Here is a 23,277-nt window from a genome sequence, read left to right as displayed (position 1 = left end):
AGAATCCGAAGCAGGCTCCAAGTTCTGAGCTGTCAGCACACAGCCCGACACGGGGCTCAAGCTCCTGAACTGTGAGATCATGACCTGAGCTGAAGTCCAATGCCCAACTGACTGAGCCACCCAGGCGACCCTGATCTATGAAGATGTTCTTTTGAAGTGCTCTTTTAAAAATTTTTTCATGTGCAGGAAGGTTTTTTTCCATTCTTGTTGTTACTGATTTCAAAACTAATTGCATGCTGGTCAAGAAATGTGATTTATATGATAGTTATTTTGGGGGGTTGTTAAAAATGCCTAGAACGTGATTTTTTTTTAACATTCCATGTACTTAATACATGTTAATTTTATTCTTCAAATGTCCTATATCTTTACTCATTCTTTGTCTTCTTGACCTATCAATAATTGAGAAAGGTGGAATGAAAATTTCCACTTTGATAGTGGATATGTCTATTTCTTTCTGTAATTTTATCAACTTTTGTCATATATTTCAAGGCTACTTAATTTTGTATATACAAGTTTAGGATTGCTGTGTCTTCCTGGGGAAGTTAATCTTTTATAATTACGTAGTGACCAGAGTGCCTGGGTAGCTCAGTTGACTAAGCATCCAACTTTTTTTTTTTTTTTAAAGTGTCCAACTCTTGATCTTGGCCCAGGTCATGATCTCACAGTTTCATGACTTCAAGACTCACATCAGGCTCTGCACTGACAGTGTGGAGCCTGCTTGGGATTCTCTCTCTCCTCCTTCTCTGCTCCTCCCCTGCTCCTCTCGCACTCTCTCTCTCAAAATAAATAAACATTAAAAAATTATAATTATGTAGTGACAATTATGTAGTGACAACCCCTAATAGTGCTTCGTGCTCTGATGCCTAATTTGTCTGATATTAATATAGAAAGAGAAAATGTTAGTATTTGTTTTTTATATATTTTCCTAACCTTGTAAAAAATTTTTTATTTTAAGTAGCCTCTACACCCGATGGGGGGCTTGAACTCATGACCCCAGGATCAAGAGTCATATGCTCCATTGACTGAGCCAGCCAGGCACCCCTGCTTTCCTGACCTTTTATTTTCAACTTTTCTGTGTTGTTTTAGATGGGTCTTTCACAATTAGCATATAAATACGTTTAAAAAATTAAATTCAATTTGACAATCTCTTTTACCTAGTTGGTTAGGTCCGTTTACATTATTGTGATATTCAGATTATTCTGAGCTTATTTCTATCATCTTATGTCCTGTCTTTTCTCCTCTCACCTTTTGGGAAAGGACTGATTTTACTGTTATTTCTATGTATTTTAAGCATTATATTGTTTTTCCTCTATTGGTTTGGAATTTATACTCTATTTCTGAATTTTTTAGTGGCTAGTTCTGTAATTTTTGCATGAATATTTACCTGAGCAAAGTGTAAAATTAAATAATGTTTTTTAAAGTTTATTTATGTATTTGAGAGAGGGGGGGAGATCTGCTAATGCAGAGCCTGCTTTGGATCCTCTGTCTCCTTCTCTCTGCCGCTCCCACCACCCCCCCCCCCCCACCGGCTCAAAGATAAATAAACATAAAAAAAGACCATACATCAGAAACCTATTAGAGAATATTTTATTAATGGGTTTATAAATGCATGTATTCATTAGGGAAATCTGCTTCTACCTATGATAGAGCGCATTGTTGCAGAACAATGCATGCAAACACCTTAGAAAAGGCTCTTTGAAGGCATCAAGAACTGCCAATAAAGTCAAGGACAGAGTGTCCAAGATCCCAGAGAGAAGGAGACAAAAAAGAAGCGAGTCACTGGCTTAAGCCTCCGGGCATTTGTTGACTCTTGGTAGAGGACAAGAAACTGAGAGTCTGGACCCAGTTCTCTGTCAAGAAGCAAAGAAATCACCGGAACTTTCAGAAATCTCACGGAGCTGAGGAGATAAAAATTGGAGTTTGGAGCTGCCAAAGGGCTAACAACCCAGACAGAGGTGAAACATAAAGAAGGTAGCCAGGCACTCAGTGCTTTTTTAAAAAGTGTATTTATTTATTTAGAGAGACAGAGACAGACAGAGAGACAGCACGAGCAGGGGAGGGGCAGAGAGAGAGAGAGAGAGGGAGACAGACAATCCCAAGAGGCTATATGCTACCAGCACAGAGCCCAATGCGGAGCTTGAACTCACAAACTGTGAGATCATGACCTGAGCCGAAACCACGAATTGGATGCTTAACTGACTGAGCCACCCAGGTGCCCCTCAGTGATTTTTGTACTTAAGACAATTGTTAACTTCTTAACCTGTGGAGGGCAAGAGGCTAAGGAACCAAGTAGAAAGCCACTGAGAAGTAGTCTGGAGTTTTCAGAAGCCCTATAATACTGAAGGGGAAAACCTTTGAGTTCAGTACTTGTGATGGACAGAGAGCCCTTAGTAAGACCCCTCAGACTCTCAGTTACCAAGGGGCAACACCTTGGGAATGGCAGTGAACCAGGGGTAGACTAAACCTTACAAAGACTGAGACTCAGCTTCAAGTCAGCTTAGTCCTCGATCTGGTTAAGGTGAATTCTGTCCCCCCCTCAGTGACTATTACAGGATAAGGTTACCCTCTCTAGAGAAAGATAGCATAATTCAGAGTTTCTACTACTTTTCATACACAATTTCTGGCCTTTCAATGAGAAATGACCAGGCATACAAAGAAACAAGACCAAAAGGAAAAAAAAAAAAAAACCAGGAACTAGAAACAAGCTCAGTGACCCAGACCTTGGAGTTATCTGACACAGACTTTAAAATAAATGTGATTAATATGCCTGATAAAATAGGTGACAGTGTGGAGAGCATCACCAGATGACTGGAATCTACAAAAAAGCCAAATGACTATTTTAGAACTAAAACGTACATTATATAAAAACAAATCAACAGATGGGTTAACAGCAGATTGGACATAAAGAAGATGAATGAACACAACTTGTTTGAAGATGTAAAGCTACAGACTCAAGAGTACCACAAGCACCAAGCATACATAGAAACCCACACCTAGGTACATCATATTCAAATTTCTGAAAACTAAATTAAAGAGAAAATCTCCAAAGTAGCCAAAAGGAAAAATAAGACACTTTATGTTTGAAGGAGCAATAATAAGATATTAGCTGACTTCTCAATAGAAATAATGGAAGTGAGAAGAAAAAGTGCTGGCTTTAGTGCTAAAAGAGATTAATGTCCAATACTGAATTCTATGTATGGTAAAAATATCTTCAGTCAGGAAGGCAAAATACTTTTACAAACAAACAAAACCTGAGAAATCAACAGACCCATGCTAAAAGAAATAATAAAGGCCATCCTTTGGTAGAAGCCAAATGATCCCAGATGAAAACACAAAAGTGCAAGAAGGAATGAATAGCAATGGAAAGGATAAATCTAAATGAATATCCGCTTAAAAAACAATAAAAGTAATATCTCGTGGAGTTCAAAATAATATGCACAATCTATTAAAGTACTTGATGATAGTAACAGCTCAGAAGAAAGGGAAATGGAGGTAGGGTGTTCTAATACACAACTTCCATCTCATGATCGAAGATGGCTTCTGCAGCTCTTACCATCATATGTATATGTCCTTTCCCTTTAAAGGTATTTTTCAGAAGATTGCACATATCACTTCTGCTTTTTTCCAGTCACATGACCTCAACCTAGCTGCAAGGGAGATTAGGAAATGTTGTCTTCAGCTGGGAGGTCAATACCCAGCTAAAACTTGGAGTTTCTATTATTAAAAGAAAAAGTGAAGAATATATATTGAGAGACAACCAGTTTCTGACACATTGCTCCAGGGCCTGGGCACAACTGATTTGTAGAGGTGAAAAGCTTCCAGGTTGTGAGCAGAAACTTAGAAGAAAATCCCCCAGTGGTTTTATGAGGGATGTAACATCACCTGATTTACTGTTTCAGAAGTTCACTTTGGCTGTTGTGTGGTGGAGAATGGGCTCTAGTGAGGCGAGAGTAGATGCAAAGATATGCAAGAAGATATTACAGCAGCGTACCCAAGAGATGATGGCATAGTGGCTTGGTCTAGGGTGAAGACTGGAAATTGAGTAAAGTACAGTTGATTCTCATTATTAGTGGTAGTTATGTTCTATAAAGTCACCATGAACACTGCATTAATGAAGATTGAACCATTGCTCCTAGGGGAAATACAGGATTTGGTTTCTGCAAGCCTCTGGACATAACATTTTCATCAACTGATGAATATCAGTTGATCATGTTTTATTTAAGTGTTTTTTTTTAGGTAGGCTCTGCACTGGGTGCCCAATGCAGGGCTTGAACTCACGACCCTGAGATCAAGACCTTAGCTGATTTCAAGATTCGGACGCTTAACCAACTGAGCCACCCAATCACCTCATATGTATGTTTTGTTTAAAGAGACCTTATTTAATATATAATATTGATTCATTCACATTGAACTCATGACCAACAGCACTATAATTCATACCCAAACAAAGCTTATGTAACACATGTGTTTTTTTCTGAAAGGCACATCATAGCCTTCTTGCACTTAGCAACACTAGAAAGCACTTCAGCACTACACTTGGGGGCCATTTCAAACAGTGAGATTGTCAACAAAAGGCACAGAAATGTGAAAAACATTTCACTAAGTAGACCGTGAAAAGGACATTTATTTACAGTATGAGAACAGAAAAAAGAAGGCAGAGCATTGCCTCATTTGACCTCAGTTGGGAATGTGCACATTGCTTGACTTTTATTTTTCACAACTCTATGCACGTATTGATTTTGGGGTTACATTTTAGCGAGTAGAAAAATCCACAGATATGGAATCTGTGAACAGTAAGGATTGACTGTAGATGTTTTATATGGTCTGCATATGGAAACTGACAGGATTTCATGATGGATTAAATGTGGGAAGTGAGGGTGAAGAAGGTGTTCAGGTGCACTGCCAGGTTTCTGAATAAGGCCACTAAGTCAACAATGGTGTCATACACTGAGAGGAACAGGGGTATAGGGGAGATGGTGAGATCAATTTTGAACATAAGTTAGATATGGCAATTATCCGTCCAAGAAATCCATCCAGACAGTTGGATACATGAGACTGGAAGTCAGAGGACAGGTCTAAGGACAGTCTTTTGGGAATAGACAGCATATATTATGTAATAAAGCACTTGCCCCCTCCTCTGTCCAGGGTTATATTTCAAAGCTTTTCTCCATAACCCCTTGGTTTCTCATCTGATTATAGAAGGGAGTGGTGGTGGATGAGGATATCTCCCTTCTCCCCATTGCACAGATTGGCAGGAAGTTCCATTGTGGGAATCACGAACTCAGTGCATGCTGGCCAATTCTATCAGTGAACTTGGCATACATTTTCCTAAAATAGGAATGCAAAAATAAAGTCAGAACTCTGTCTTACAGTTTATAACTATTGAAAAAATTCAGATGAATCTAAACTTTATAAAAGCCCATGAAAATAAAATATCCCCAAACCTCTATCAGTTCTTGAGGAAAATATGAGAGGAAGTATTTATAATTTGGGGGTAGGGAATACTGCCCTAAACTTACCATGAACATCAGAAGTTAACAAAAGAGTGCCATGTTTGACTGGATAAAAATCATAAAATATCTGCATGGCCAAAGGTATGAAGAAAGTCAAAGGGCGCCTAGGTGGCTCAGTCAGTTAAGTGTCTGACTCTTGATTTTGGCTCAGGTCATGATCTCACAGTTCATGGGTTCAAGCCCTGTGTTGGGCTCTGTACTGGGTCAGCATGGAGCCTTCTTGGAATTCTCTCTCCCTCTCTCTCTCTGCTCCTCCCCCGCCTTGTGCATGCTCTCTCTCTCTCTCTCTCTCTCCAAATAAATAAACTTAAAAAAAGAAAGTCAAAAGGTAAGTGACAGGAAAATATCTGTAACACATGTAATAAAGTGTATAACAAAGGGTTGATATACATTTTCTCCAAAAGACTCTTATAAAAATCAACAACAAAAAGAAAAAGAAAAAGAAACTTCAGTGGGAAACTTGGCAAAGGACATGAAGCGGCAGTTCACAGATAAAGCACTATAAGTGGTCATACTCACTAATGCTCAACCTCAAACACTCATTTATTGAACAAATATTTTGTGAGTGGCTACTATGTTCCAAGTATTGTAATAGGTGCGAGGGATTCAGCAGTGAACAAAATATACAGTCTCTGCCTTGGAACTTACAGTGGAGGGAGACAAATAGTAAAAACTGAGATATATGATATATTAGTGGTGAAAAATGCTCTGGAACAGAGTAGGGGATAGACTGTGATGTGGAAAGTGCTTTTGTAGAAAGGATGATGTGACGGTTATGTGTCAGCTTGACCAGGCCATGGGTGCCCATATATTTGTTCAAACATTATCCTGGGAGTATCTGTGAGGATGTTTTTGGATGAGATTAACATTTGAATTGGTAGACTGAGTAAAGCAGATTGCCCTCCCCAATGTGAGTGGGCATCATCCAATCAGTTGAAGGCCTACATAGAACAAAAAGCCTGAGAAAGAGGGGACTCCTCCTGCTTGACTGTTTGAGCTGGACATTGGTCTTTTCCAGCATTTTAACCCTAACTGAAACATCAGTTCTTCTTGGGTCTCGAGCTTGTTGGCTTTCAGACTGGAACTGACATCATCCGCTCTCCTGGGTCTTCAGCTTGCTGACTGGAGATATTGGAACTTCTCAGCCTCTGAGCCAATTATAGTATCTCTCTCTCTTCCTCTCTCTCTCTGTCTCTCTCTCTCTCTCCTTTTCTTCATCTCTTTTGCTTTGCTTCTCACTTCCCTCTTCCTCTCTTCCTTCTCTCTTTCTCTGTCCCTTGATAGATAGATGATAGATAGATAGGTGATAGATAGATGATAAATAGATAGATGTAGTTTATATGTGTATCTATATCTCTCTACATTGGTTCTGTTTCTCTGGAGAACCCTGAATAATACATATGGGTAAGGAAGATCTCTTGAGTAGATGACATTTTAACAGAAGAGACCTCAACTATGAGGATGAGGCACAAAGGTATCTGGTCAAACAATGTTGTGGGCAGGGGCAAAGGCTGTACCTGTAAGGAGTCTTACCTAGAGTGGTCCACATTTAGCAAAGAGGCCCAGTGGCTGGAATGGAGGGAGCACAAGGCAGATGAGATCAGAGAGACCTTGACTGTGATGAGCAGGAGTCAGACCATAAGGCCCTTGAAGGCCATTGAATAGGACTTTGGCTCCTACTGCAAATTACTTAGGAAGGCACTGAGGGTGGGGGGTTTGAGCAGAAGAGTAACATGACCTGACTTGTGTTTTTTAAAGGACCACTCTTGGGATGTCCAGGTGGATCAGTTGGTTGAGTATCCAACTCTTGATTTTGACTTGGGTCATGATCTCACGGTCATGTTGGGCTCTGCGCTGATCATGGAGCCTGCTTGGGATTCTCTCTTCCCCTCTCTCTCTCTGCCCCACCCCCCCTAAAAATAAATAAACAGTAAAAAAATAAAGCACCACTCTTGCTGTTGTGTTGAGAATAGGCTGGGATGGGATCAGGAAAACGAGGTTGGAGGTTTAAACAATAATCCTGGTATAGACCAGGATGGTATTGGTGGAGTAGTGACATGTTGTCAGACTTTGTGGGATTTGAGATACAGGGAGGAGGTAGGGATAGCTTCAGGGTTTTCGCCTGAGTGTTGGAAGAATAGAGTTGCCATTTTCAGAGATGGGACATTGTGTAGATACAGCAGGTTGGAGGATAAGATGGGGAGTTTAACTTACACATGTTAACTCCTTCCCATCTTAAATGTTTTGTTGTCTATACTTTAGTTTTACATTTAAGAAAATTTTCCAAATTAGGATTTTGATTATGGGCATGCTAAATTATGTTAGAGTTGTCCATTAGACATTGGAATATGCTGTTGGTTTTAAGTACAACATTGGAGGTCATGACTAGAGGTATCAGTTTAGGAGTTACCAAATTAGCTAACAATTGAAGAATTACAAACTGAAGCACAACACCATTTTCACACTAATAACTTGGGCAAATTTTTAAAAATTAATAGTGTACAATGTGGCTAAAGGTATGGGAAAATGAGAATTCATATACATGCTGTGAGAGTATAAATTGATAGAGCCTTCTTGGAGGGAAATTTGGTAGTTTTAATCAAGATTTAAAATGTGCATATCCTTTAGCCCAACAATTGCATTTGAGAATTCAATTTTCTAGATATACTCACAGGTGTGTACAAAAATACAGTAAAACCTTGGGTTCTGAGTAACTTGCTCTGCGACTGTTCCACAATATGAGCAAACAGTTCCAATAAATTTTAACTTGATAAATGAGTGATGTCTTGCAATATGAGTAGTACATAACGCTGAATGTCACATGATCACAACTGACCTAATGGTGGTTCTTCTCTTTTCTTCTTTTCTTCTCCTTCTCCTCCTCCTCTTCCTCCTCCTCCTCCTCCTTCTTCTTCTTTCTTCTTCTATTCTTCTTCTTCTCCCCCTCTCTCTCTCTCTTTCGCTGCAGGATTGTGGGTGATCATCTCCCATGCTCAGATGCTCAGTCTCAGGCTGCAGTGTTCAGCAGAAATCAGCGATTTTTCAGAATGTTGGAAGGTGCCCACAACTGGCACGAGCATATTTGTTGTCACTTCAAAGCACCTATGGACAGTCCTTTGCTTTTCCATACAAAAGGAAGCTTAAGCATGCTGCGCTTCATTCTAGGTCAGGCTGCCTGCAGATATAGACCCTTTCCTCTTCTGCCTTATTGCCAGTTACATTAAATACAATATTAGACAAGAGACTATTAATACTATACTTAAGTCAACATTGGTGTGAGTGTATTTAATGGTCCCATGCAGAAAAAGATTCCACTCAGCCAATAGATAGCAGTGATTCTGTTAGTGATAGTGAAAGTCGTCCTACACAATACCCCTCCTGTCTCTTGTCTCCCTCACACTAGCCATGAAGGTTTTCAAAGGTAAGTGTAGGTTAATTTGTTTATTTTTCTTTATATTTTGTATTTTTTTATTATTTGTATTCTATTACAGTATTGTAATCATTTTTATATGAACATTTTTGGGTTGTGGAACAAATCATCTGAGTTTCCATTATTTCTTATGGGGAAATTCGCTTTGATATACAAGTGCTTTGGATGACAAGCATGTTTCTGGAATGAATTTTCCTTGCAAACTAAGGTTTTACTGTATGTATATAAGGTATTCAGTGTTGCACTGTGTGTGATGGAAAATAAGTGGAGACAGTTGGTATACCCAGCGACAGAAAATGGTTAAATACATTATTGTTCAGTCAGCCTGGAGTCCAGATTCCTGTTCAAAAGATTGACCATGTGATGATGGTGATAATTATATATTTTTTTTTGCTGAAGCCCTACTGTGTATCAGGTACCATGCCAAGTGTTTTAGGTTTTATCTCTGAATGAATTTTTGTTACCCATGGTCATTTCCTTTCTCTAGGCACGCATTCATGTAGCAATTACTTTGGGGCACCTACTTTGTGCCAGTTTTCTCTAGAAAATCCATAAAAATAGACTCACTTACTCCAGACCAATAGTTTCTAATCTCTTTAGCACTCAGTTCTCCTGTCCTTTGAGATGCTAGTGAAACCTATAACCTCTGTCCTTAGATAAATATTAATTTGCTTGGGAAATCACAGCCCACCCTCCCAAAGCTCCAGGAGTTCTGTGGACCCCAGATCAGGTTCAGAATCTCTGTTCTTGGGCAAGAGGACACAGAAGGCAAGAGTGGGAGGTGGGATGGGACAGAAGGCCAAGGTATACCGAGATCTCTGGCAGGCCAGTTTGTATTTGGAAAGTGCTGGTTAGGTGTAGATTTTGCTGCCAGGATGCTAACATACCAGGATGCTGGGGTCCCTTGGTGAATACTAACAGTGTTATCTGGGCCATGCACTCCCATTCCCCAACTTTCCCTTCCCCGTCACCCATCTTTTTCCCTGCCTGCCAGGCCTGGACAGCCCAAGTATCTCTCCATCTCCTCTTCGACTCCAACCCTCCCTAGACCAAATGCAGTCAGCCAGGACTCTAATCTTCTGCCCAAGTGCCTGGGATGCCTCTCCCATAGCCTGAGTATAGGGCTTTGCAATGAGTCTTTGTCTCCTGTTCTTTTTTTTTCCTTGCTCATGGAAGGTTCCATGTCAAGCAAGCTACTAGGATACCTGCTGGAGAAACCACCAGATACTGTCAATATTGATCAGTGCTTCAATTCAACAAACGACAGGTGACAGAAACTCCTGGGTCAGCTTGGAGTCTCTAGGAAGCAGACATCAAGATGGAGTTAGGGGAGAAAGGTTGATTGGGGTTGACATCTGTGAAAGATGAAGAAGGAGGAAGCGGGATTGGGCAAGCAAATCTCCAGACATTGCTGTATATCCAACATTGGTGAGAGGATAGAAGGACACAAGCAGAGTTAGGTAGGCTGTGATATGGATCTGGAAGCCTGGACCGCTCCAGGAGGCAGCTGCAGAGAAAAGATAGATCTTTAGTGAAGCAGGGGACTGAAATGGCCAGGCTTTAGCACCCTCCTGTGTTCAGTCACTGGCTCAAGGCTGCCCCAAAGGAGCATGGCCTCGGCTCAGATGTTGCAGCCCACTGCAACTATATAGAGGTTCTCGGCTGTCCTCACAACCCAAAGGTGAGTTCTTTCCAGAAAGGTAAATTGAACAGTGTCCCTAAGCTGCCACACCTTTAACCATTTCTAACCACCAAGAAAATGGCCAACACCCCTGCGTCAAGGCAGATCAGTGCTAATGCAAGGTAGCACCCGGTGATACTCCCAAGACAGGGTTTGCAGCTTTGGGCTGGCTCCCTGCCTTATAAGGAGTTGGGGGTGAGAGTGGCTCCCACCCTGTTCTGTTGTATTTTTCCCTCCAGACATGAGCTCAAGATTCCCCCCGACTTGTGACTTATGTACTGAATATGCTTCTCCACGTTTAATATATTTTTTAACCTTTATTCACTTTTGAGAGACAGAGAGAGACAGAGCATGAGTGGGGGAGGAGCAGAGAGAGAAGGAGTAACAGAATCTGAAGCAGGTTCCAGCCTCTGATGCTTCTCCATGTTTAACCCTCAGCTCTAGGAGCCTTCTGGCCAGGGAAGTAAAGAAGATTCTGCCGAAGACAGACAATGAGTGTGCACATAGATACACTGGGCATCTGGGCAGTGGAGTCTCCTTCAGGCTTGGCTCCAAGAATGTACAACACAGCAGTTATGGCGATCACTGCCATTCGTGACATGCCTGTAATTCTACTGTAATGGTTAAGAGTCATAAGGGCCTGCTGTTGAACCCCGCTTCTGCCACGGGGTAGCTTTGGACTAGTGACTCTTTCTCTGAACCTCAGTTTCCTAATTTTCAAACTGGTCATGAAAATGGCACCTATTTCCTAAGGTTACGGTGAGGTCAAATGAGATAATAATGCGCGAGTTGCTTAGTGTTGCTAGGCACGTGTAAGTGCTTAATGACGGTTAGTTATGTCATTACCGTGTGCCAGGTTTGGTACAGCTATTTCCTCATTCAAGTGTCACAGTAACCTTGCAAGGTAAGTATTAGTATTTAAATTTTTTTTAAGTTTTTTTTTAATGTTTTATTTTTGAGAGAGATGGAGCTTGAGCGGGGGAGGGGCAGAGAGAGAGGGAGACCCAGAATCTGCAGCAGCCTCCAGGCTCTGAGCTGTCAGCACAGTGCACGACGCGGGGCTCGAACCCACAAACCGTGAGATCATGACCTGAGCCGAAGTCGGACGCTCAACTGACTGAGCTACGCAGGTGCCCCCAAAACATTTTTTAAATGTTTATTTTCTAGAGAGAGTGAGAGCCAGTGGGGGAGGGGCAGAGCGAGAGAGGGAGACAGAAGATCTATAGCAGGCTCCTCACTGAGGGTGGAGAGCCCAATGTGGGATTTGAACGCATGAACCATGAAATCATGACCTGAGCTGAAGTGGGGTGCTTAACTGACTGAGCCACCCAGGCGCCCCACAAGGTAATTATTATCTCCCTTTTATAGATGAGGAAGTGGAGGCTCTGGTAGAGGATTAATAACGTGTCAAAGGATCACTCAGTCAGCAATTGGCAAGCCCACAATCCACCTCTGTGTCTCTTTGATTCCAAGCTGGCCCATTAGCTCACACCATGCTATGTTCTAGAGTTTTCTGAGGCTGGTGCCAAAGGGGTTCTGCAGGCTGATAAACAGCATGGGGCAGAAACGGGGTTTGGGAGGGTTCTCGGCCCACTAACAACTGGATGAGAGCAGCAGTGGAATAGAAGACATTTCTCACAGTGAACGGAAGTCAAAAGAATGCCTAGTCAATAGGATACGTTGGAGGTTATATGCTGGGCTCATTTATATCCTACGATAAATAGTATATAGAAGGCCTTCTGCAAGGTATAGTTTGAGGGGCACCAATCACATTACTCCCATCCCTCACACACGAAACATATGTCCCAAGAGCCACGATGAGGGGCCATATCTTTGAGGTATAGTATCATTCCAGTTGCTTCCAGACAAAATGCAGAAACCCCAGGAGACAGAAGCTAGTCACTTCCCTGTTGAGTTTAGGAGTTAACAAGCTTAACTTGAAAATGGAGGGTGGGGCCTGAGAGAATGAGTCTTAGGGCAAAGATGTCCCCATGGGATGGGGAGGGGTGTTTGAGGAGAGGGCAGGAGACTCCAGAGTCTGCAACTGTGGGGACCTTGGAACGCAAAACGAGGTACAGCCCCAGAAGGATGGGAAGAAGGGGTGTGGAGGTAGGAGGCCCCCTAGTTCTTAGTTTTGTCACTGGTCTCCCAAAGATTTGTTTGTCTTAGAAACAGCACAAAAAGGGAAGGGGAACAAAGTTCATGTGGGCCGCTCCAGAAGCTGAGGGCTGCAGGGGGCAGGGGTGGGGAACGAGGAAGGGGGGGCTGGAAGCACCTGCAGTTAGTGTTGCAGACACCTCTCGATGATTTCCTGCCTTTGAGTAAGAGAATTGGAATCAATAATGTTCCATTCCATTTTTTCCCCGGTGCAGACAGACCTCTCAAAAATACATTTGCGAATTGCTATTCTTGCTTCCCTTTAAGGGCCTAAATCTATCTATCATCTATCTATCTGTCTCACCTATTTGAGAGGAGATAGAGAGAGGCAGAGAGAGGGAGAGAGAGAGAATCCCAAGCAGGCTCCGCACTGTCAGTGCAGAGCCTGACGCAGGGCTCAAACTCATGAAACCATGAGATCGTGACCTTGGCTGGAATCAAGAGTCTGGATGCTTAACCCACTGAGCCACCCCGGCACTTCCTAAATCCCTTTTTTTAATATACAGTAAATTGGTCATCGCTATCTGGATCTAACATTAGCCTTTTTGTGGAGCTGGAAGAAGTCTTGCACAGGCAGTGGCAAGTTGTGATTGTGGATGGCAGTCTCTATCAACTGATTTTACTGCAAAAGAAACAGAATTTGGGGAGAGGGAAAAGCCAATCACCAAGCCAAAAACATACCGTTTTGTGCAGTGCTTTCTCATTTGTTGTCTTATTTGAACCTCACAACTGCCTGGTGGGCCAGATAGGGCAAATGTCCATTCTCAACATCTGAAGACAGAAGTCCAGACTAAGTGAATTACCAAAGGCCACAAAGCACGGCAGGGGCAGAACAGCCTTAGTATACGGGTCTCCTTTGGGTCTGGGACCAGGATTTACACAGCCAGGAACACCACAGCCTTTGTTAAACCAGAGAGTTGATAATGTAAATGTCTGGAATGTCCAAGAAGAGAGGGAAAGGAAAAAAAAAAACCCACACGAAATTGACTTGAAATAGACCAAAATACAGTTTATGCAGTCTCAAACCATGTTCAAAAGTGTTTCTGCTGGAATGCCTACTCCATTCTCTTCTTGGACACCTGAAATAGGGCAGCCTCCCCATTTCGAATCCTTTTCATCACCACACATGCTATTCTCAGATTCTGCCTAAACAGTTGCTTTCTTAGCTCTGGACTTTGGGTGCAAGATAAGGAATAGGAGGAAAACAGTGCTCCCCTTCTTTGCCCTCCACAAATATGACACACCCGGGAGGAGGAAGTTTTTGATCATTTCTAAGTCAGGGTGACATTGCTGACCCACGGTACCACTTTCTGGAAGCCGACCCGACCCCAGCCTACACTAGAAAGTGATATTGAAAATAATATATTTGCTCTATTTTTGTGTTTTCCAAACTGCTGATATAATCCATTAAGAAGTTGGAAAAAGTCTATTCAGTGGCTGTGAACAGAATTTTCAAAAAAATAAAAATAAAATAAAATAAATACAATGAAATGGAAAGTACCAGAAACAACCTGAAAGTAGGAAACATGAGTTTTATTTTGGACATAACATTTGAATTAGTTTGTTACATTTATGCATCTGCATGCTGGATTGTGCTATTTTGTACTTATTGTGCGTTAGAGCAAAACCTTTGAAAACCACTGATCTAGAGGATATATACACCTCAATTTGAGATGCAGGCTGTATCCCAAGACCCTCCAACAACATATTTCCTCCTTTTAGTGCTTCTCTAGGAAGCAAGACTGATCTATATAGGCCACTGATAGTCACTGAGAACTCTTTTGTACAGAAACCTGCATTTGGCAAAGAAGGGCAAATATTTATTAACTAATTTATATTTCTTTACTTATTCTTGAGAGAGGGCGGCGGGAAGGGCAGAGAGAGGGAGAGAGTGAATCCCAAGCAGGCTCCCTGCTGTCAGCATACAGCAGGATGCAGGGCTCGGACTCACGAGCCATGAGAGCACAACCTGTGCTGAAATCAAGACTCTGACACTTAACAGACTGAGCCACCCAGGTGCTCTGGGAAAAAATAGAATACAGAAGTTTGGGAGGCAAGTGTTTTGATGAAATGTTTTCATTGTATCAAGCCAACTGCTAAACCAGAAAGCCAAATCTGCCCTATCATTTCCCCCCTAGACAGGTTATCCTTTATACCAGCCTTATCCTTTATACCGTGTATTAAATCATAACAAGAATCAGCAAGTGAAGTTCCCTTCTACCAAATTTCCTGCCTCACTAGTTTCAAGCAAGTTAATCCAGAAACATTCCACAATAAAACACATGCTATCTTCTTGCCTTTTGTTGACTGCTTGCTCCTTCCCCAAACAACATGTGCCCTTTAATCTCACTGGGACTATCTTTTTAGACACATCTTATATTACTAGGTGACTGTCAAAAATCAGGAAAATGTTATGACTCCCAATTCTCCAAGGCTCAAGTATGTTTAAATAAGGTCTGTGGCTCTTCTAGCCATATAGAAACACAAGTAACTTGGCAGAATTTGAGTCTTGAGTTACAGGCCTCCTAGGCTGACAGCCTATTACTTCCACTGCCTACAAATTTAGACCTGAGTAGATTAGATTCCTAACCATTTTTTATCTAGGCAACTCCTTACTGGACTTCATCAGTCTAATCTGCCATCAATTTGAGACTCAGCAGTATTTTGTGTACTACTGAGAAAAGGAAAAAAGGTGATTAAACTATGATTTGACATGTTTATGATCCATACCAATTTCAGGGATATTAACTTGTGAAAAATGTGCATCTTTGAAGATGAAAAATGGTAGTTGGTTTCAAGGGGTGTTGCATCTTCTCCCTCCTCTCCAAGTGTCTGTTGACATTATTTTTTCATTTTTTAGAGAGACAGCAAGTGCAGGCATGAGCAGGGGGAGAGGCAAGAGAGGGAGAATCCCAAGCAGGCTCCACACTCATTGTGGAGCCCAACGTGGGGCTTGATCCCATGACCCTGGGACCATGACATAAGCCATAATCAAGAGTCACTTGACTGAGCCACTCAGGCGCCCCTCTGTTGACATATTTTTAATGTAGAATTGAATTTAAGGAGACCATTCTTTTTGGAAACCAACTCTTTTGGTTTAACTGCCTATGGAATCCAGCATTTTGGCTAGTTTCTCAGGGTTAAAATTTTCAACATCTCACCAGAATCCTGCTACCTCAAACAGGTGATATTAGGATGTGAACATTTGGTAGGAAAAGAACACACGTCAGAGAAGAGACAAAATCCAGGTTGTCAACCATTGTTTTCAACACTCTAATGTGTGTGTGTGTGTGTGTGTGTGTGTGTGTGTGTGTGTTTAATTTGAAAACTTTGTATCATACAGAAACTTTGTATTATACAGGTAGTCATTTCTGGAGTCTTCAAAAGAAAAACCAAAAGACCTTAAAACAAGCTTGAGAAAACCTGTCACAAGGAAAATTTTATTTTATTTTTTCAAGTTACAAAAATATGTGCATGTCAAAAATACAGTCTTAGTCCACAGAAGAGTAGTTCCAGCCATTTAAAAGTTATACAGAAGGAAAAAGCAATGTATATAGGAATCGTAAAACAATACAGTATAACTGCTCAATTCAGTTATTGCTAGTTATATGCAGCTTTTACTTGAGACTGTTCTCTACAAGGGAAAGGGCAGTGTTTGGGCACTGGCTTTTGCTGCTACAGGCGTTAAACGGCCAACCCCAGATTAGAATAAGCTCACTTTGAGTAGAATATACCATGTAAGCTTTGATCAGTACCACAAGGGAGTGTGGTCTAAATTTCTGTTCCACCTCCTTCTCCTAGTTGGTTCTATTATCAGAAGTAAAATGTGTAGTTTGGGGCAACAGTAAATGAACTGCTGGTTTTCAAAGTAAGTGGTAAGAAACAGGGATTCTGAGTTGCAATGGAGAAATGAAGCTGGCAGGTTTAGCTTAAAAACACTGAAACAATAAACACAAGAATGGAAAAAATGTTAAAGTGTAACAAAAACCCAACACTAGCCTTTTCTCTTTAGATGTCGAGATGCAACATGAATCAATCTGTTCTTTTGAAGCCTAGGAGTTGATGAAAACCTGCCTTCCTCTTTTCTCTCTTTAAAAAAGACAGAGACCTAGCCACATAACAGGAACATATTTAAAAATAGTTCCATTTGCTTCACAGAAGAACAGCGTGTCAAATTAAATAACTTTAACTTTAAATAAGTAATAAAAAAAATGCAGACGACAGTGTAAACCACAGAGAACAAATCACTTACTTTGGGGATGGGTAATACACAGGAGATGTTTGGCCTGAAGTTCACATGGAAGACTTAGCAGGTAAGAGTGTCCCAAATATATAGCAATGGCTTTGTTTCCCACTTTCCTGTCAGACCCTGCAGGGTCAGGCTTATTGCTGACATTTAACCCCCATAAGTTCTTGAATACATTTGAGATAAATATTGGTGGGAAGTATGAGGCGAACTGGAAGAACCTTTCAAAATCATTCTTAGAACAAAAGTGACACTCGGGACCATTTGGCAAGGACAATTTATGACTTAAACCCTAAAAACAGGTGATTTCAGGAGGTAGAAAACAAGTACCAAAAATGTACCATTTGGCCACCCTTCTTAACTTTTGGCCAACCTTGGATCTCTCCATTTTTCACTCCCCATTCTCCCATTAAAGCTATATTAGTCCTACTATACCATTCGGTACCTAACGTTATAAACTTGGAGCTGCCAAAAAAAAGTCTTTTTAAGTAGTTTTACTTTGAAAACCACTGAGTATATCTAATGCTCAAGTATCAACTGGGAACATTTTAGTAAATAAATTCACTCCATAGGGAAACATGCTGACATAAAACAAATACTTAACGTGAAAAAAAGACGACTGAACATCTCTATATGCTAGTACATCAGGGCAGCTACGCAAACCTATATTAGTAATACTTTCACTGAACTGATTTGGAAAAGCCTTAGGTTAAAACTGCATTACCAGCATTTACTGGCAATAGCTCTATGTCTTACTAAAAACTTAATCTAGTAACAATGAAAAACTCTGCTTTCTCCCATACAGTTATGTTGTGCTGATATCCCATAGATAATATTATAAAAGAATTTCATTTTTGCAATAGGCTGGGCTCACAGTGAGTATGTTAATACAGAGACCATGTGTACAATATAACTGTAAGAATGTCATGAGTGAAATGCATATAAGGCATGTAAAAAACTAGCATTAAAGCTCTTAAGGGCAACAATCCAAACTGGCAGCTGCTAGAAAAGGCGCTGCTATGAATAAAAAAAGTATTAAAGAAACACAGTTTCAGCACATACTAGTTTCTAGTACTTCCACAATGAAATGAATTACTTCACATAAATTTCTGTTGCTGGAACTAATGGACCAAAGAAGAATGGACTTTAAGTACTAGCCCAATCTTGGAAACGAAAGCAATCGCTTGCAATCTTCCACACGGTGTTTTGAGGATTAGACTGGGCGGTCAGCAGGAAGTTCTGGTTGAAGTAGTGTTGTTTGTTTCCATCAAACTTCACAGTTCCGCTGGTCACAACGAGAACTGTGGTCTGGGCCTGAGTAGCTTGCTCTTCACCCACATTAAGGAAAAAAAAAGAGAAGAGGTCACAGTTTCTCTCAATAAACAGATTTTCAGGCTTAAACTACAATGCTTATAATTTGACACAGCAAAAGAGTTTCATCAACTTTCTCGACCTTCAGCACAATCTTGAACCTGTGCTCTCAAAAAGCAGAAAGCTAAATAATCATTTCAAAGCAGATTAAAATTATTTGCAGTCCAGAAAGATTTGGGGTACACTAAAGTTTCTATGTGAAGAGCTTATATCTAGTACAGGACCCTTCGGTTCCTGCATTTATCCATACTTCATTGGGTTTCTAACAGAGCTGTTTCTTAGTTTGCTTCCTTTTTAAAAATTTTTTAATGTTTATTTATTTTTGAGAGAGACAGACATAGCACGAGCAGGGGAGGGGCAGAGAGGGCGATGCAGAATCTGAAGCAGGCTCCAGGCTCTGAGCTGTCAGCATAGAGCCCGACACAGGGCTCGAACTCACAAACCGTGAGATCATGACCTAAGCCAAAACCAAGAGTTGGATGCTTAACTGACTGAGCCACTCAGGTACCCCTGAATTTTTCATTTTTAACTTGCTCAAAAAAGTAATTACTTCTGTGGCTAAGAGTTGCACGTTTGCTTTTGGTGTTAAAGCTCAGTGCTCGCAAGAGGAAGACAAAAGACACAGAAAGACCATGATCTTACCATGAACTGGTTGGCAATCTAACATATTGACCTGGAACTCACTAGAAGGCAACATATCAAAGAAATTGGTTAGGGCTTCTAGCCCTGTAACAACATTTCCATTCCATATTAAAGTGGCCTTGTCTAGATACAGCCTGGTTAGTGCCTAAAGAGACAGAAAAGAAAAAAAGATGAGGATTTTTGTTTCTGGGGAAGCATTTTACAGAAATGGGTTGAAGGGTTACAGGTGGCAGATAAACATTTCCATGGTGCTACTTCCACCTCTACTCCCCTCGCCCCCTGTTGCTGGAATACACTGTGAGCAAGGTGGCTGCCTTCTATAGACTCTTGGCCTGAATAGATACTTCACTTTAGCCACAAAAAAAACTTGGCCTCCCAACTGGAAGGAAGTTTTAAATGTAAAGTTTTGCTTTCTGTGTTAAAATGAAGTAAACGATCACAAATTTCAAGCACACGCATCCCCAAACCAGCTTTAGTCTCCCTCAGTTTTCTAGTTCTGAGATTAACAAAGTTGCCAATCAGGTCCTACCCATACATTCCAACCCCAGTGTTCCTGTAAGTGTGAGTCATTTAATGTTTGAACCATTTATTGTTGTAGGTTAGGAAGAATTCCTTTTACTACTATGCAAACAGCATATTTTGTTCAAAGGAATCACGAGGACTTGGTAAAGCAGAGTCCTCGATAAGTCAAGTAGTTAAGGCTGAAATAAGGCAAAATCCAACAGTTAACTCCCTGGTCACAGGGGTTTAGTGTCTCACAGGACACATTATTTGCTTAATTCTACAACTTCACTTGGATTAAAACACAAGCCCATTATCTTGACTCTGGTAATAAACTATGTTGCCTTTTTTTTTTTTTTGCTACTTTGTTTTTGATAGCAGTAAGACACAAAAAACATCCATTGTCAGGTCCCTTGCCCCTGTCATCAAACATCAAGTACCAGAAACTTCTTTTATCTTCTGTCTTAAAAAAAAGACATTTTTAGAGATAAGATATTAACTTCTGTATCTGCAGCATAAAGAACATTCTCTAAAGCAATCCTGTGTGGATAAAAGACCTAGGCAAGGCTGGAGCACACACTGAAAAAATCACTGAGAAGATACCGCTCAGGGATAAATCACAACAAAAAAGCTGATGAAGTGACAACTTGCACTGTTGGATACTAAAAGTATCCAAACCATGTGGATCCTATTTCTGAGTACCAACTATAGCCATAAGCTTTAATCAGAAATTATTAATATACGAAATTAAATGGGCAAATCAAGGAACAGTCCCTGTAGTGCCAAGCACCTTCACTAGCACTATAATACTATTTTAACCATCTTGGCTGAATGATGGGATTAAAAAAGGTAACATATTTAAGTAAATATGTCAGGTGCCATGTCAAGTGCAGTAAGTTAGTTCCCATTTACCACCATAAAAATAAAATGAAGTTAAGAAAGGTTGGCAATTTGCCCAAGGTCACTCAATTAGGTAAACTCAACTCAAAGTTGAGTTAGGATTCCAGAGCCCACACTTCCATGATATCACACCAATCCTTCCCTAAACAATGCACTTTATTAAAGAGCAAGTCTACAATCATCGCTTATGCAAGTCAGATGAATGACTGAGAAAAGACCAAAAAACCTGGTACTTAATAAAGAGTAATAGAGTCTCTAACACTCACCCGTCTTCTTTTGTCCATTGTCTCATAGTAAATATTGACAAATTCCTCAGCAGCTCTACATGCCTGATCTACATGAGTTTTAAAATCCTACAAGAAAAAATTCATAAGTGTACATTACCACCGCCTCCAACTCCTAACAAACAGAAAACCAACAGAAGCTGATGATTGTAGCTCTATATACAGCTCATTTTTCCATATAAATTTGGACATTGCAAAGTTCAGGGCTCAAAAGTTTCCAGTTTTTACATTTTTCACCATTTTAAGATACATATATTAAGGGCATCTCATCCCTCATTAGTGAATGTTTTTCTCAAATATGAATTTACAATCTTTGCTTTGTAACAGGTACTGTTAAGTACTTTTTAGGCTTCCAGTATTTTACAAAACATTCACTTTAATAAAAATGATGTGGTCTGAACCTTTAAAAAAAGGAGGGGGGGAGCATTGAGTTCTCTAAGCCAGAAGTTACCATAAGGAGTTGTTCAGTGGGGAAAAAAAAAACAGGGTACAAATACAGTTCAATAAAATACTTGAAAACAAGACAGGAAACTTCCTCATATTACGTAAAAATTCACTGGCATTTGTAAACAATTGTAAAAACGAAGAAGAGAGATGTTGTCGGGGTTTTCTCCTGCCTGGAGATTAAGTACCTTTTCTCCCAGCCATTCACTGAGTCCACCCTATTATTTGAATTAAGATTTAAGTTTCATTTCTCTACCAGGTGATGGAAAGATCATGGGGAAAAAAGATCGCAAGCCATAAACAAACCCCAACATTCCTGCCTCCCACCAATTCCCATCTCGGGGTCCTTTCCAGCAACCCAAAGCAACTGCACAGACTCCGGGAGTCGGGGGCGGTGGGGGGGAGTTGGGGGGTAGGGACCCAAGGTGGCTACGGAGAGCGGGCCCCGCCCCGAGGCCCAGCGGGCCAGGCCCTGATTCGCCACTGGACCACGTGACCACCAGCCGGCCGGCCCAGTGCCCCTCCCCTCAGCCGGCCGAGTCGCGGCGCCACGGCACCCTGCCGCGGCCCGGGCACTCACCACAGACGAGGCCATCAGGGAGCTCGAAGCTGGTTTTTCCGGCGGTGGCGGCGTCACTGCCTCCTCACGTGTCCGTCTCCCTCGGCTGCCGGAGGATCAATTATTTAGGGAGACAGCTAAACCCGCCAAACGCCGAATTCTCCACCCGCCCATTCTCTCCCGGAAGTAGCTCGGTCCGTTGTTAAAAGCAGCCCGACGTTCCAACCTTAAGTACAATTCCCTTCAGTTCCGACCGTACCCTCCCATTCGTCTCCTGTATTCGCTTGTTTGATATTTCTCTACTTCGTCGGGAAGAAAAATCACTCAGCTTTCGTTAATTGGATACTCTGACAGAAAGCATCCATTTTCCCAAGGACGTGGGACAAGCTAAAAATATCTGAATGGCCCAATAGGAGGACTTCTTTGCTTCAGAAGGCGGGGCCAACGCTGGCCAAAGACCAACGAGAAACGCCCGGAGAGACCTGTATCAGTAGCCTATAGGAAAAAGGGGTGGAGCTTGGGGAAAGGATGGAAATCACACTGCGCATGACTGGTGGAGACAGATTTAAAGTTCTGGAACATTCTGGAAGAATCTAGCCTCATTGAATTGAATCCCACCTGTCTCTGTAGCGTTTGTAAAATTATTCACAGTTTGATTTTGCGCTATTCATAAGGAAAGGCTTATCAAGTTCCTTCATTCTGGGAGGCTTTTTTTTTTGTCTCTCAGACCTCAAATGAAGATTAGTATACACCGCCACTCACCCGCCTTCTGCAACCTACTCTCTTAACAGCTAAAATTTTACTGAGTGGTGACCACGAGCAAAGTTCCTTTTCTAAGCATTTTAATCCATATTACTTCACTTATTACTTCAATAACAATACGAGACAGTCATCTCCGTTTTATAGTTAAGGGACAGCATGATTAAGTAACCTGTTCAGGGTCACAAACTAGTTGGGGTTCAAGTTCAAACAATTTACCGCTACAAACTGCCTACACTCTCCGGCATCCTTTAAAACCGTTCACCTCAAAGACACCAACAACTTCTGGGTCATCAAATCAGTTAGATATCTCTATTGCCTTACCACCCATAACTGGTTTGTGGCTCCTCATCATAATAGTCCCTCCTTCCTTGGTATCTTCGTGAGTCTTCACGAGACCAATCTCTTCTGTATCTTCTCATACTTGAACGTTTTTTTTTTCCGCGGCTCTCCCCTCTTCAGACTAGCTTCAACTGCCAGCGCACCAGCTTCCTTCTATTGCGCACCCCCCCACCCCCGCTTAGTGGCGTCACTTCCGGGGGATGTCTCGTTTTAAAACTTCTCTCCTCCCGCGTGATGTCAATTGCTACTCGTATGCTAATGAATCATACATAGTTACACATCTCCAGCCCCCACCTCTTCTCTGATCTCCAGGGCCACATACGGAATTTCGCTAGATATGAACACCAAAATGCACTACAGGCTTCTTGAACTGCTTGAGTCCAAAATTTCAACTCATTATTTCCTCTGCACTTCCAATCTTATGCATTCGTTTAGTGATCTGTGCTTA

General features: G+C 41.4%; 1 protein-coding gene across 3 annotated transcripts; it reads right to left on the bottom strand.

Moving 5' to 3' along the window:
* Positions 1-16,194: 16,194 nt before the first annotated feature.
* On the bottom strand, positions 16,195-22,980 carry NXT2 (nuclear transport factor 2 like export factor 2). Of its 3 annotated transcripts, none has more exons than XM_058713028.1 (5): positions 22,812-22,980; positions 21,750-21,834; positions 20,708-20,794; positions 19,041-19,185; positions 16,195-18,355 (listed from the first exon to the last, which is right to left on the bottom strand). In XM_058713028.1, the coding sequence occupies exons 1-5, from the start codon at positions 22,907-22,909 to the stop codon at positions 18,174-18,176; spliced, it is 597 nt and encodes a 198-aa protein (XP_058569011.1). In that variant the 5' UTR covers positions 22,910-22,980; the 3' UTR covers positions 16,195-18,173. The 3 variants fall into 3 exon arrangements, with proteins under 3 accessions (XP_058569011.1, XP_058569012.1, XP_058569013.1); XM_058713029.1 differs by lacking the exon at positions 22,812-22,980 and adding an exon at positions 21,988-22,105; XM_058713030.1 differs by lacking the exons at positions 21,750-21,834; positions 22,812-22,980 and adding an exon at positions 21,476-21,597.
* Between the last annotated feature and the right edge of the window lie 297 nt (positions 22,981-23,277).

Source organism: Neofelis nebulosa, chromosome X (assembly GCF_028018385.1).
Source record: "Neofelis nebulosa isolate mNeoNeb1 chromosome X, mNeoNeb1.pri, whole genome shotgun sequence".
Lineage (NCBI taxonomy): Eukaryota > Metazoa > Chordata > Mammalia > Carnivora > Felidae > Neofelis > Neofelis nebulosa.
This window is presented reverse-complemented; position numbering and strand designations above follow the sequence as displayed.

Excerpts from the sequence above, each read along its gene's own strand:
- NXT2 (XM_058713028.1), bottom strand. The coding sequence starts at position 22,909 with ATGAGAAGATACAGAAGAGATTGGTCTCGTGAAGACTCACGAAGATAC. Across the intron at positions 21,835-22,811 it reads CCACAAACCAGTTATGGGTG|CCGAGGGAGACGGACACGTG; the intron begins GTAAGGCAATAG and ends ATCCTCCGGCAG. Across the intron at positions 20,795-21,749 it reads CCCTGATGGCCTCGTCTGTG|GATTTTAAAACTCATGTAGA; the intron begins GTGAGTGCCCGG and ends TTTTTCTTGTAG.